Source organism: Salminus brasiliensis, chromosome 16, assembly GCF_030463535.1.
Source record: "Salminus brasiliensis chromosome 16, fSalBra1.hap2, whole genome shotgun sequence".
In the NCBI taxonomy this organism is placed as follows: Eukaryota; Metazoa; Chordata; class Actinopteri; order Characiformes; family Bryconidae; genus Salminus; species Salminus brasiliensis.
Window position 1 is genome coordinate 25,037,163 of NC_132893.1, and position 14,111 is coordinate 25,051,273.

Consider the following 14,111-nt stretch of genomic DNA (forward strand, 5'->3'; position numbering starts at 1 on the left):
GTTTTTTAGTTGAATCACTCCAAAGAACCTTTCTTATCACCTTCATTTTTAAGAATGCAAAATTGTATGTGTTTGTGTGTGTGTGTGTGTGTGTGTGTAGGGTTAATGTGTGTTTAAATGAGACAGCTGCACAGATTTGTATGAACTGTGTATGCCTGTGATACAGTCTTTAAACACTACATGCAGCCTATTGAATCAATACATCTCTGTTAATTATCCCCTCCTTCTCTCTCTCTCTCTCTCTCTCTCTCTCTCTTTCTCTCTCTCTTTCTCTCTCTTTAACGCGCACGCACATGCCCTCGTCTCAGAGGAGTTTTTCTTCAAGGATTAACTTCCTCAACAAACATTGCGTCAGCAGAGCCTTGGATGTCGAAGATGTTTACTGTACCTGCTTCACCTGACCATTATTCATTTCACTGCACTTATGTGGGATTCTCACACATCTTCATCTTTCAGATTGAAATGAACACAAACAACATGAATGATCAAAGGAAGATTATGCAAATGAAAGGACAAAACAGTGGAACTAAAAGGATTATCCCATCTTAGCAATTCCAGGTAAGAATCATATCCTTTTGCATCCTTTTCTGATATTTGTGCTAAAAAATTATTATTATAATTATTACTAAATTCCATTAAAGCAGTCTCAATAAAACTTGTTATACTTCTGTGACTTTCTGCACCAGTTTCACTGGCAGCAAAACAGCCCCAGAACATAACACTACTACCACCACCATGCTTTACAGCATGCATATTGCTGTTGGGTTTAAATGCTTAACTTCTGGTCATTGTGGCCTAACAATCTGATTTTCAACAACATTGAATCAAGTTGTAAGGTACTGAATTTAGAGTTGGGGCTTTCAAAGCCATTGGCAATGCAAAGCTTGGCTGTGGGCAGTGACACCTGTGTTCCAGTAGTATTTGGTTGTTGGCAGACCTGTTTTTGGTGGTTCTTGGATTACGTCTGAAAAGTCTCCTCTCAGCATAAGGTTTTCTTCCCACCGTTGGAAGAGACCACTGTTTTTGCAGTCTGTACATGTGTACCTTTGTTTGTACAGATGACCTTGGCACCTATAGGGCTTAGAAATTATTACAGAGGAAGTTAATATAATATTATATACCATAATATAACTTATATGACTACACTAGCAAATTCATAATCTAATGTGTTGTTTGTTGCTGTATGTAAACCCTGCAGTGTATAACATTCTATTATCAATAAACTAAAGTTAAAATAATGCTATAAAATTCTAAAATGTGTTTTAATAGATAACAGTATGTCATAAAGTGTCAGAATATACATTAGCATAAGAATTGCATTGATACAGAAGAATGCAAATGTGTGATAATTTAGCCGTCAACACGCCAATCTTAAAAGATTAGTCTGGAGGACTGTCTAGACAGTTATAGCATGTGTGTGTGTATGCTTGTGAGTCTCCCGCCTCCTTTTTCACAGCGTTTTTCCCTCCCACATAACTCTTTATTTCCAGAGCGGATCAGGAGCTAATATGGGTTTTGTGAGTGTGATCGAACCTGTGGTCGGCCTTCACGCCTTCACAATGTTCATGACCTACCCACTGCTACAGCAGTATGTCTACAGGAGACAATGGCAGCAGCTGAGTGGACATCCTTACCCGTCCAGCCTGAACCAGTCCCACTGCTCCAACAACTATAGCAACTTGAGCCTTCAGCAGGTCACTCTCACTAACTACTTGCTTCCACTAACTACTTTATTAAATACATTATTGTGTTTTCTTTTGAGGTAAGAAGGTTGTTTTCTGGACTATAGGCATTCCCAGCTCCAACTACCTCAATAAAATGTCATCCTAAATGATAATGTTATTATGAGGTGTTAGTTTTTAGTTTAGGACAATGGTCTGAACTGTACAATCAAGTTAAATTTTGGAACTTGGAATTTGGAATTTTGGAAAGTGCTTAAATGTATATATTTAAACTGTTCAGTTTATGGTAAAGGTAGATAAATGTAGTGTTCTGGAGCAAGAGCAAAATACCAAAGGTTCAGTAGTTAGCGTGTCCATTATGTAGCATCAGGGTTGTGGGTTCTAGTGTTGGCTGGCTGAGAAACTCAACCATGCTGTGGGCTTGATTGCTCTTATAAAGTGGACATTGTGTGTAAGCAGCAAAGAGTAATGGAGTGTCTTTCTGGAGTTTAAAATAGCAAATAAAAAAAGAATACTTTAATAAAAGGATGTGTGTCTGACTATATCTAAAACAAATGAAAAGTGGTGTGACTAGAAATATTCCCTCAGTATGTAAGTTAGTATTTGCATAGTATGTTTACTACTCATCTACCTAATCATAATCTAGGTGCCACAGATAAAACTGGTTCTTCTTGGCAGGTATGCACAGCTGAGTAAATAGGACCCTTTCAGTCCTTTAATTACTGATCATTTGATACCACTGTAGTTTCTCCTTTTCACTCAGCAAACCTGTGTGTTCTGCAGGCTGTTCAGACGGCGATCTCCTCCAGAGCGAGCTGTGCTTCATCTTGCCCAGCCTGTTCACCTCACCGCTGCTGGTGTCCTACAGTGACTATGGTGGCCGGAAGATGGCCATGGTACCCCCTCTGTTGGGTGATCTTTTTTTCACCTTAAGCTACTTTATAGTTAGCAAGTTCTCGCTACCTCTCAGCTATCTTCTGGCTGCTGCTTCCTTTGCTGGGCTATTCGGAGGTCCTACCACACTTATAGGGGGCTGCTTCTCCTATGTGGCTGACTACTGCCGAGAGGAGCTGGCAGAACAGAAGACTATCAGAATGGCCCGTCTGGACGCAGTCCTGGGTGTCCTCTCTGGCTTAGGCTCCCTATGTACTGGTTTCTTCATCCGAACAGCTGGCTTTAGCTGGCCCTTCTTCTCTGCAAGCATGCTCCATCTGCTTAACCTAGCGTATGTGCTAATGGTCTTGAAGGAGCCTCCTGGGCAAAGCCTGCCTCCCAGCTCTTCCAGCCCTAGCCCGGTCACTGAGCCACCTCGTCTGTCCCAGGCTCAGGTTGTGACTGGTCGTCTGCAAGGCATCTACCTGCTGTTTGCAACTTCCACAAGGAGACGACGCACAGTGCTGCTGCTCCTCTTGATGGCCTATATCTTCTACAAGGTCATCAAAAAATCATAAAACATCACATTTTGATTAGTCACATTTACCCCAAGCCAAGACATGTTTGTTGTCCAACATTTTCTTCCTAGATTCTGGCTAGACTTTGGGTGAGAGAAACTTATAGCCAACGGTTTAGCCCTGTACACCAAAATGGCCTGGTTGGTTTATTAGATTTTGGGTAAGGGGTAAACTGTGTTTTCCACTGCTGGGCGATGACATAAACAGCTAATAATTACAGCGATATTATCATTATTATATTTCTTTATTTTTTCTAATTTTGTGTAGTACATCTGCAGTTTAATGATTAACCAATAAAATGGGTACTTAGACATCATCTAGTCAAGTACATCAGAGACATCAGAATTTGTGAAGTAGACAAATGGGATTATTAAAATGAGCTCATCATATCAATTTCTTTAGGTGTCCAAATTGGGTGGCATGTCCATCTTTATCCTGTATGAGCTGAATGCTCCGCTGTGTTGGAATGAGCTGCTCGTTGGTTATGGATCGGCTCTGTCCACTCTGATCTATCTGAGCAGTTTTACTGGCGTGGCGCTGCTCTCACGATGGCTGTCTGATGCTCCCATTGCACTGCTTGGGCTGCTGTCCGTCGCCACTGGTCTCTGTATGGCTGCATTCGCCAAGACCACACCGGTCATGTTCCTGGGTCAGTTATGGTACCTTAGGTGGTAGGAGATGGATGGATGTGTGGGTGGATTGATGGGTGAATGGATGTAATAATGGAAGAATGATTAAATTGATGGATTAGATAGATGGATGATTGGACTAATTTAGTTGACAGATGAATTGATTGATCCTGGATTAATGGATGGAATTCTAAATGAAAGGATGATTGGACTGATGGTTGAAAGGTTGTTGGATGCATTGATGAATGACAATATATTGGCCAAAGAATATTTCCAATCTATTTTCCTTCTTTAAAGCCCTCTGTGAAACTGTGTTTTGATACATGCTTTATAATTAAAGTTATCCATAAATTATTTGTTAGTAGTACTATTAGGTGTTTTAAGTGTACAATAATAATCTGCTCCTTTACAAGCTCTTCTCTACATAGGAGCAGAAAAGCACTGAAATGTGCAGGGTAGATAAATATAGATAGATGTGAAGACACAATGAATTGTCATTATATGCATAAATCATAACTGTCGATCAGTAAGATGCTCTGTGACTTTTCAGTGCGGTTCCCTTTGCTCCTGTGCATGATGCCTGATCCTGTGATGCGTTCCATGATGTCCAAACTGGTACCCAGCTCTGATCAAGGTGAGAAGCACATTACATAACACCCCCACCACCCCCAATCCCCCCCCACCCCATCAATCTTTCTTGCATTTAAGCAGTCTGTTGTCCTTCAATTCAACAAAAAATAATGTATTCCCACCAAAAGCATTGTCTCCTGAGTCATTAAACTTTTTTTCTCTATGTGTTTTTGTAGGTGCTGTATTTGCATGTGTGGCCTTTGTGGAAATGCTGAGTATGGGCCTGGCCTTTCCTGTGTTCAGCAGCACTTATGCTGCTACTATTTCCTGGTTCTCAGGGTTCAGTTTCCTCCTTGCAGCCAGTCTTACCCTAATACCCGCGACTCTTATTGGGTGAGCCATTGAATCAGAGACATTTTAGACAAGTTTTGCTTAGTGATTTAGTGGCTTAGTGTCCAAATTATGCTTTATTAGTTTTGCTCTGGTGCTAAGAAGCTAATACTGCTAACATGTAATGGTAGGTTATAGTTATTATGTTAGCCTAGGTGCATAAATTATACTAAATCACTAAACCACAAAAAGACTTGCTTATGTAGCTTCTAGCACTCTATGACACACTTTATCTATAAAAATGACTATACTTGGTTCTTCTGATGGTGTCCTGCAGTGCTGTGCTGTGGCTGCGTCTGGATGTGGAGGAGTGCAGCAGTCTGGCTTCTGAAGACGATAGTGAGTTTTTTCAGTTCCCGCAGTGGCATGACAGCTGAAAGACTGTACTGCTCACCAGTGAAATGCTGGTACCACTGACAATTCAAAATATGTGAAAATATTAATTTTAAGCCTTCGTGTGACTGAGGAACTTCCAGTCATGCATTGCACAGTACCATAATACAAAAAGCACAAGGTGGTGTTACTGACTTGTTACTTGACCCATATGATTTTCATTTTTCATATATTACATTTTTCCCTCATGGTCTTTGTGTAGTTTTATGTCTGGGAAAATTAGTCTTCATACATTTATAACATTAATCTGCCACAACATTTGTGCCTAATTTTGAGTAGGTCTTTTCTGAGCCACCACAACAGAACTAGATACATGGACAAAATTGTTGATACCTAATGAAAGAAAAACCCACAATGGTCACAGAAATAACTTGAATCTGACAAAAGTAAAAATAATTAAAATGCTATGAAAATTGACCAATGAAAGTCAAAATTGCTTTTCAACCATGCTTCAACAGAATTATTTAAAAAAGTAAACTCATGAAACTCAACAACTCCTCCATGCAGCCACGTCCAGGGAGGTTGACTACAGTCTCTGGTCCATGTTGAGTGTGGTACACACCATATCACCAAACAGCACAGTGACTACCTCTAGTCCTATATATAGGCCCACTGACTGATAACAAGATTGTAGACACCTGTGATGCTAATTACTGTGGTGCATTATTACTTTTGTCTGATTCAAGTTATTTCTGTGACCATTGTGGGTTTTTCTTTCATTAACCGAGGGGTACCAACAATTTTGTCCATGTGTGTAAGCATTTAAGGCATGGACCACTGAAGGTGTCCTGTGATATCTGGCATCCTTTAGGTCCTTCACTTTTCAAAGGGCATGAACTCAAACCAGTGATCCTCTGGTCAAAGTTCCAGCACATTATTCTGTTGGACCACTTAGATTAATTTGGATCACTTTAAAAAGGTAATTTAGACCTTTTGAGAAGCATTCGGGAAAAAGTCAATAAAAAAAAAGCCAGTTTGATCTTTTCAGGAGCCTTTTGAGGAAAAAATGCAACTTGATTTGAACCTTTAGTAAAAAAGCTTTTTTAATCATATTTTTAAAAATCTTTTGGATAATCTTCTGAAAAGGCTTTTGAAACCTGAAAAATAGGTTTATAGGAGATAGCAACTCTATCCTAGAAACCTAACTATGTGGGGAAGTGGGCAGGGCAGCACTTTCAAGAACTACAAAACACTGTTATTATTTGTGTAAAATCCTGTAACATTACTCTGTACTTGTGTCCTTTAGCTGTGGCTCAAAGCACAAAATACGCTTCCCGACTGTAGGGGGTGCCCAAGAGAAAGGAAAACCAATTCTTACATAATGCTGCTTTGAAACATTCTTATTTTTTCCAATTTATTCCAATTTATATTCATTTGTCACTTTTTCTGTAGTGCTTTGTAAAGCATGCTTGAGTAAGAGAAAGGTGCTGTATAAAGTAATGATGAGAAAGTGTCCAAATTCATTGACTGATTTACATGTTTTACTTATATTTTATGCTTATATAATTCTATGAATGAGTAGGGATCCATTTGGTCAGAACCATTAATAAGTACAGCATGAATTAGGTGGGGCTAAACGTCTGCAGGATAAAAAAAGATGTGGAAGGGCCCATATTCAAAAACGTATTCTTGGACTCTTTAATTCATTTTGTTTGTACAATAAATGTTGTATAAAAATATGACTTTTTTCACACACAAGATTTGAAACAGAAGAACAGGATATTACATTTGAACTGGAAATTGGCACATTTGTTGCTCATTCTATGTTAATCACATTCATGCCATGCCATATTTGTAATTGCAACAGAATTGCACTACATATAGAAGCTGTATACAGAACAAACACGTGAATAATTAAACTGCAGTATACAGGTAAGGGTCTATGTATAAAGAGGTTTCTCAGCATTGCTGAATATCCAGCAGAGATATGCAAGCATGCACATGAGATATACTTTGCAACCACAGCTCAAAGTAGTACATAGCCCCTCTTTTAAACACTCATGTTTATTCAAGCGAGTGGGTGGTTAGAATATGGGTGAAGGGAATAGGCTGGGCCCTCTGTATAACCCCAACTATTAGGTGCAGGATGTTTTCATTTTATCTTGTATTACTTCACACAAGCAGTCTGTGGATGGTTGATTTCACTTATTTATGAACTTGCCCAGAACATCCATGGGGATAGGGAAGATGATGGTGGAGTTTTTCTCTGCGGCGATGGTGTTGAGGGTCTGCAGGTAGCGCAGCTGCAGGGCAGAGGGAGACTCTGCAATCACCAATGATGCCTCCTTCAGAGCCCGCGATGCATTCATTTCTCCCTCTGCTGCAATCACCTGCACACATTAAAACATTCAAACGTTAGAAGACAATTGAGTCTTATGTGATTATGAAAAAGATTATGCTTCCCCTCACCATAAATAAAATCAATCAAAATGTTGAAAATGAAAAAGTGCTGTGCTAGTTTTGCACTGGAGTTTTAAAGCTAATGTGACTAACAGGTAGTAGCTAATTTCTTGGTATTTAGCTATAGTAAATAAGCACATGCCTCAAAAGTAGCAGCTAGTAGCTAATGCTGAATTAGATATGATGACCCTATTTTGGTTTTCAAAAAAGAGGACACTTAGGACACAGAACTACATTTCCCATAGTTCTCTATGCCTTTGAAATAGACTCTGACCTTGGCTCTGGCCTCGCGGGCTGCCTCGGCCTCAGCTGCCATGGCCCTCTGCAGCTGATGAGGCAGCTTCACATCCTTAACCTCCACCCGTTCCACCTTAATGCCCCACAAGTCTGTGGCCTCGTCAAGAGTTGACTGTGATGAAGAGGAGAAGAGTTAAGGATAGGAGTTTAACGACAGGCAGTGGGTGTGAAGGGCTGAGTATAGAACTAGGATTCTACACCACTAGAGGGAGCCAACACTGAGACGACACACCCATGAAGTGTAATGTGTTCAGTGATCATACACTTTTCTGCCTCTCTCTCACCTGCATGCTATGGGAGATACCTTCACGGTCAGACAGAACTTCAGACAGGTTCTTGGTCCCCAGAACATTTCTCAGGGTCGTCTGGGCCAACAAGCGTGTGGAGTAATCAGCATTGGTCACATTGGCCACTGAAGCGATAGGATCGCTGACACGAAAGTATACCACACCATCCACACTTATTGTCACTGAGTCCTTTGTTAGGACCTATGATAAACAGGACACAACCAAGAAGATAAAAGACAGGAATGAATGAATGAATTTGAGTACTGACGGATATCAGTCTGATATTTAGAGTTAGAAAATAAGCTAGTTTTAAGTAATCGTCTGAATCTAAAAGTATGCTTTCATGATCAAGCTATTCCATTACTACCTCATAGGAATATACACATACTCAACAACATCTTATCACATGGCGAGAGTGTGTGCCACTTCCAGCTGGATTTGTAACAGAATTCAAATTCATTATTTTTATCTCTTCATTATGACAACAGCCTGACACCAATACCCAGCAATACTGATACACCATCTCTATATTTTATGTCATTTCTATATATGTTTCTATGAATTGCACATCAGAGCAGTGTGTTGTGTCATTTACCTCTTGTGGAGGGATGTCAAATGATACTGTTCTCATATCCACTTTAACAAAAGAATCAGTACAGGGAAGGATGAAGAAGATACCTAGAGGCGGTGCAAGATATTGAGAAGATACAAAAGTTACATCAGGCTTTTCTTAGTTTCCGTTGCTGCCATTTTAATATTAGACATTTGCATAATCTTATTAGGCCTGTAAACTTAAGAGTTCTTTGAGAGGGAGATGCCATAAAATAACCATTTAATTAATGGTAAATGAGATATCCAATTATAATGTACATATTCTAGACATTCTGAAACATTGTTTTACATTTTGTAGTTTTATACAACAGTTCATTCCAACCTCACAATTGGAGGTGTTATCACAAGTGTTATCACAAATATCAGAACAGCTTTTTTTTACACCAAGACTGTATCACTATGCTAAAGCACCGACAATAATTGTAAAGGCTGAGCTGAACCAAAGTCCCTAAAGGGCATTTTTGCATCACCGCCATGCAGTAATTTCCAGTCATACAATACTATGCTCTATGCCTTTTAAAGGGGAGAGACCAAAATACTCTAAACTGTTCAAATAATCGTTTCAAAAACATATTTTATAATCTGACAAAGACCTCGTAGTTTGTAGCGTTTGGCTCAGTAATGCACATGATTTTCCACTTTGTGCAGATTTCCACATCAAGGGAAGCTTTCTCCACTAGCACTTTAACCCTCCACCCCTCGTATTGTAACCAACAGCAGATTGCATCTGTTTGTTGAAGGGCAGGACTTTATCTCCAAACAGATGCCATTTTAAGTTTCATGAGAACTCCCATTCATAGTTCAACCAGGTGCAGGTCTCCTTATTTATAACCTCTCTGGCTGAACTTGACTCTAAGGCTTGACACATACCACAAAAGATACTATACTACTGTATCAGCAGTTATCTTGGATTGCATACAGGGCTCAACAGGTACCTTAATGAACCTCCACCTCAACAGTTGGTCCTGTTTTTTTGGAAGTGTTACCACTGAATAGCAATAACTCATTTGTAGTGGAACTAATTTTTGGTGAAAGGAACTGACAGTATTAAAGAATATTCTGTAAAAAAATCAGAATATATATATTTTTTTCTTTATTTAGTAAAAGCTGTTGTATGACTGCAATAGAATGCTTGGGGTTGTGTATTCACATATAACATCACTGCTGTTATGATCTGCGATCAAATCACAGCCAGGATGTTATTCGCAATAATAATGTTCTATTTCTGAAATAGTAGTAGTATGTGCATGATGTTCTTGTTTTATGTTTTATACCATCAATATTACATATAAAACCCCAGAAAATGTGTGATCTGGTTCATAGGTCATTCTGGATTCTGCACCCATTTCTCATTAAAATACTTTGACTTCCTTTATTTACATCTCAGTGATTCAATTATGCAGAACATGGGAAATGGGAGAACATGAATTGCCCTTGAAGGCTTACTGAAGTGCCATTAGTAGTAGATATAGTGTGTTTACCTGGTCCCTTTGCCTTTCTGGCTGTGATCCGGCCCAGTCTGAATATTACAGCACGTTCATACTCCTGAACAATCTGTACCCGAGCAATAAAGCACATTTCATAAAACACACCTCTCTTCTAGATTACCAATCTAATCAATATACACAGTCATATCAGAATATTATGACCATCCCTGTTTTGGAATGAACTCGGCTCATTATATCAACTCCACTTACAATATTAGAGCACTTTGTAGTTCTATAGCTTTAGGCAGTAGTCCATCTGTTTCTCTGCATACTTCATTAGCCTCATTTTACCCTGTTCTCTAAAGGTCAGGACCCCACAGAACACAACAGGACCACCACAGAGGAGGTATTATTTGGGTGGTGGGTCATTCCCAGCACTGTAATGACACTGATTACAAACTGTGCAGCAACAGATGAGCTTCTGCCACTGATTTTATATCTTCAGGGTGGACCAACTAGGCAGAGGTGTCTAATTGAGTGGACAGTGAGTGGACACTGCAAGGTGTGATTTACTCGAACCAGCACAACACACACACACTAACACACCACCACCATGTCAGTGTCACTGCAGTGCTGGAAATGACCCACCACCCAAATAATACCTGCTCTGTGGTGTTCCTGTGGGGTCCTGACCATTGAAGAAGTGTACTGAAGGGTGAAAGGAGGCTTATAAAGTCTGCAGAGAAACAGATGGGCTACAGTTTGTAATTGTAGAACTACAAAGTGGTAAGTGGTGGAGCTGATATAATGGGCAGAGTTCATTCTAATCCAGAGGTGCTCATAATATGAAATATCATGACTGTGTTGTTTAGTAATAGTCTTTCAATCATATGTATTCTGTTATTTGTAGTAGTAGTAGTAGTAGTGTGTGTGTGTGTGTGTGTGTGTGTGTGTGTGTGTGTGTGTGTGTGTGTTTTACATTAAATTTGTTTAGCGGAACTTAAGGACAGATAAGGTTGTGTGTCAGTCTTTGCAGTATTTTCATACCTTGATGCTAACAAAGACCATGATGGGGAAGAGCAGCACTGTAAACAGAGTCGAGAGAGCAACCAGGATCCATCCACAGCAGCCGAGACCCCGTTTAGTATCGCCTGCAAACAAATCAGAGGAAGAGCTATAGATATATATGTGCCGGACATGTAGTTCCTGGCAGGTCATATATCCGAGAGGGCTAATTGGGTGTTTCTTTGTATGAGAATTGTACACACCCACACTTAAATCTATGGGGTTGTTCTAAATCAGTCATGAATTCTAGAAGTTGTGATTTTTGGGGCCTACTAAGCAATTGTACTAGAGCTAAACCAGACTGTACTGTAGAACTAGAGCTGCATTAATCTAGTCTCCACCATATTGTCTTGAAATTTGAGCACCATTACACCCTAAAATTATCAGTTACTGATTGTACCAACCTCCCTAATGCTCTAAGTAGTAAAGTGAGAACAGCCAACCAACCAGAAATACCCAGCCAACAGCATCTTATGGGCAGCATCCTGTTACTGCTGATGAAGGACTAGAGGATGACCATCACAAACTGTACAGGTGAGCTCCTGCATCTGACTTTACATCTACAAGGTGAACCAACTTTCTGTGGTTAAAGGATTGTTTTCAACTTTAAAGTCATGCCCATGTGTGTGTGTGTGTGTCATCTGTGCTGATATAGGAGAAAAAGGACATGCTTAATAAAATAACCACAAGACCCTGAGTTCTTCTATTACTTTCAGTCAAATACACAAAGGACATTTATATCATATATTGTTACATGTGAACGCTCATCCTCTAAATTCAGAGTGAGTAAAGGGTCATACAGGCCCCAATTCTCCCAGTGCTGGAACAGTGAACTTCACACCTGCAGTGCAGAACGCCTCACAAACTTTCAGACACAAATCAACTGTGTTACCCAGGAGCCCTCTATCACTGTCATAAAAGAAGTCCATGGGTCACGTCTGTGTGTGTGTATGTGACACCAAACAATGGCCGTCAGCCCACAAAGATGTTTACTCTGTGTATTGCAGAGTCATAAACGTGCTTTTCTCATTCTCTAGCCAGTACTTGCTCAGTGTGGTTTAATCATTATAACCTGTCAAATTAACAGCACTTGATGACACTAAAAGCCTTGTTGCTCAGCATTATCTGTTTAATTACATCATTTGTTTCTCTTTACTTAGTAGTAACCCTAGTAGATTAGCTTATAATAATAATGATGTTTAAATATTGACTAAATATATGAAACACCCGCATTGGCTGGTAAATTGAATAGTGAGTTCTAATATATGCACCTGTAAACTGAGTTTGGTCAATTATCAGTGTGTCACGTCTTTCTACATCTAATCTATAAGCTAATAAGTGGTAATTCAGTTTTAATAGAGCTTCTAAATTACCCAATACATAGTGAACCCTCTACAGAGGTCGCTATGCTGTAAGAGTAAGTAGTGAGTAATTTGAAGAACTGCACCTACACCTTACACTGAACTTAACTAGGCTTATTTAACTGAAATAAACATTCTGTATGAGGAAGTGGTTTATTAAATGTGCATATATGAGATATTGTTTTGATGTTTACATTAGCCAGAGAGTTCCCCTAACCAAGCACATTTTCATTATCAGGCATATTTCAAGCATATTAATCTGATATATAACTGTTTTACTTCTTGTTTTCCTTTAGGTTTATATATTTTAAGTAAAATAGACTGCAGATCTATGATATGCATTATCTTTTTCTCTTTTTTTAGTTCTCAGCCCACCAGATATTACACTTTGACCACCAAAACAAGAAGTTAAAAGCATTTAAAAGTGTTAATTATTTAGAAAAAAAAATGAACACCAGTCATCATCAATCACCAGTCAAGCATCATATCCAAGAGTAATTACTCTGATAACAGTACTTATGGCTTATTAATAGGGCTGTTTCATTGTTTCTTCTGAAATCAAGGGTATTAAAAAGAAATTATCCAGCTGCTGTTGACGTAACTGTCTCTACTGTCTAGATAAGGCTTTCTGCCAGATTTTGGAGAATTGCTGTGAGGACCTGATTGCATTTAGTGACAAGAACATTGGTAAGGTCAGGATGTTGGGTGATCACCCCTCAACCTCATCCCCAACTACCCAACTCATCCCGAAAGTTTTGGATGGAGCACCATCATTCCACCATTGGCAATACTTCTCTACAGGCACTAGACAATCTATGTGTGTGCATTTGCACAGGTGTGGCAATAATGGGTGCAACTGAAAGTAGTTGAATCCCACAACCTGGCTGTTTTCTTAGGCTAATCAGACAAGCCATGAACACTGGGGGACTACAGTAGTATACATTACAGTATCTACATGTAACCAGTAGATTACAGTATCTACATGTTACCAGTATCTACTTGTAACCAACCAGGAGAATGAGTAAAAAAACATGTTCTACTAAAACGGAAAGAGAGACAGAAAAACAGAGTGAGAGAGAGAGAGAGAGAGAGAGAGAGAGAGAGATAGTAAAAATAGAAAACCTGTGACCAAATGGGACTCACTGATTAGGTCTTGCTTGCTGACATTTCCTCTCTCTATCTGGCTCTCCATCTCCATATAGCAGGGTGTCCTAGTCAAGGTGCGAATGTGTGTGCAGCTCTTTGAGAACGTAAAAGAAGTGGTTAGTGCTTTTAAAACACACCTCTAGATAGGGTGTGGCCCTGGGGGAAGTACCATTAGGACAATCACTGACCAAGTTGAAAGCCTCGTGACTGTCAGCATTGCAGCCATAAAGTATTGCTTAATGTGATTGTTCTGGGAAAGCCATTATCTTTAGACTGTATCATACCTGCTGTAGTCATTTAAAGCAGCATCATAAGTGGTTCTGTAGTTGATATTCTTTACGTTACTTGTATCACTGATTGTATGGTTGAATTGTAGAACTTAAGTTTATAGAGAACTTTGA

General features: G+C 39.4%; 2 protein-coding genes across 2 annotated transcripts; one reads left to right on the forward strand and one right to left on the reverse strand.

Moving 5' to 3' along the window:
- Positions 1 to 1,508: 1,508 nt before the first annotated feature.
- slc46a3 (solute carrier family 46 member 3) lies at positions 1,509 to 5,099 on the forward strand. Its single transcript, XM_072658196.1, has 6 exons — positions 1,509 to 1,714; positions 2,482 to 3,115; positions 3,536 to 3,782; positions 4,313 to 4,396; positions 4,569 to 4,725; positions 5,000 to 5,099. Exons 1-6 carry the CDS (start codon positions 1,509 to 1,511, stop codon positions 5,097 to 5,099), a joined length of 1,428 nt encoding a protein of 475 aa, XP_072514297.1.
- A 1,630-nt stretch (positions 5,100 to 6,729) lies between these two features.
- Positions 6,730 to 13,802, reverse strand: stoml3b (stomatin (EPB72)-like 3b). The gene is made up of 7 exons (XM_072658527.1): positions 13,708 to 13,802; positions 11,186 to 11,289; positions 10,193 to 10,265; positions 8,695 to 8,777; positions 8,097 to 8,300; positions 7,790 to 7,924; positions 6,730 to 7,445 (listed from the first exon to the last, which is right to left on the reverse strand). The coding sequence occupies exons 1-7, from the start codon at positions 13,760 to 13,762 to the stop codon at positions 7,257 to 7,259; spliced, it is 843 nt and encodes a 280-aa protein (XP_072514628.1). The 5' UTR covers positions 13,763 to 13,802; the 3' UTR covers positions 6,730 to 7,256.
- Between the last annotated feature and the right edge of the window lie 309 nt (positions 13,803 to 14,111).

Excerpts from the sequence above, each read along its gene's own strand:
- slc46a3 (XM_072658196.1), top strand. The coding sequence starts at position 1,509 with ATGGGTTTTGTGAGTGTGATCGAACCTGTGGTCGGCCTTCACGCCTTC. Across the intron at positions 3,116-3,535 it reads TGGCCTATATCTTCTACAAG|GTGTCCAAATTGGGTGGCAT; the intron begins GTCATCAAAAAA and ends CAATTTCTTTAG. Across the intron at positions 3,783-4,312 it reads CACACCGGTCATGTTCCTGG|TGCGGTTCCCTTTGCTCCTG; the intron begins GTCAGTTATGGT and ends GTGACTTTTCAG.
- stoml3b (XM_072658527.1), bottom strand. The coding sequence starts at position 13,762 with ATGGAGATGGAGAGCCAGATAGAGAGAGGAAATGTCAGCAAGCAAGAC. Across the intron at positions 11,290-13,707 it reads CAGCAAGCAAGACCTAATCA|GCGATACTAAACGGGGTCTC; the intron begins GTGAGTCCCATT and ends ATTTGTTTGCAG. Across the intron at positions 10,266-11,185 it reads TGGTCTTTGTTAGCATCAAG|ATTGTTCAGGAGTATGAACG; the intron begins GTATGAAAATAC and ends GCTCGGGTACAG.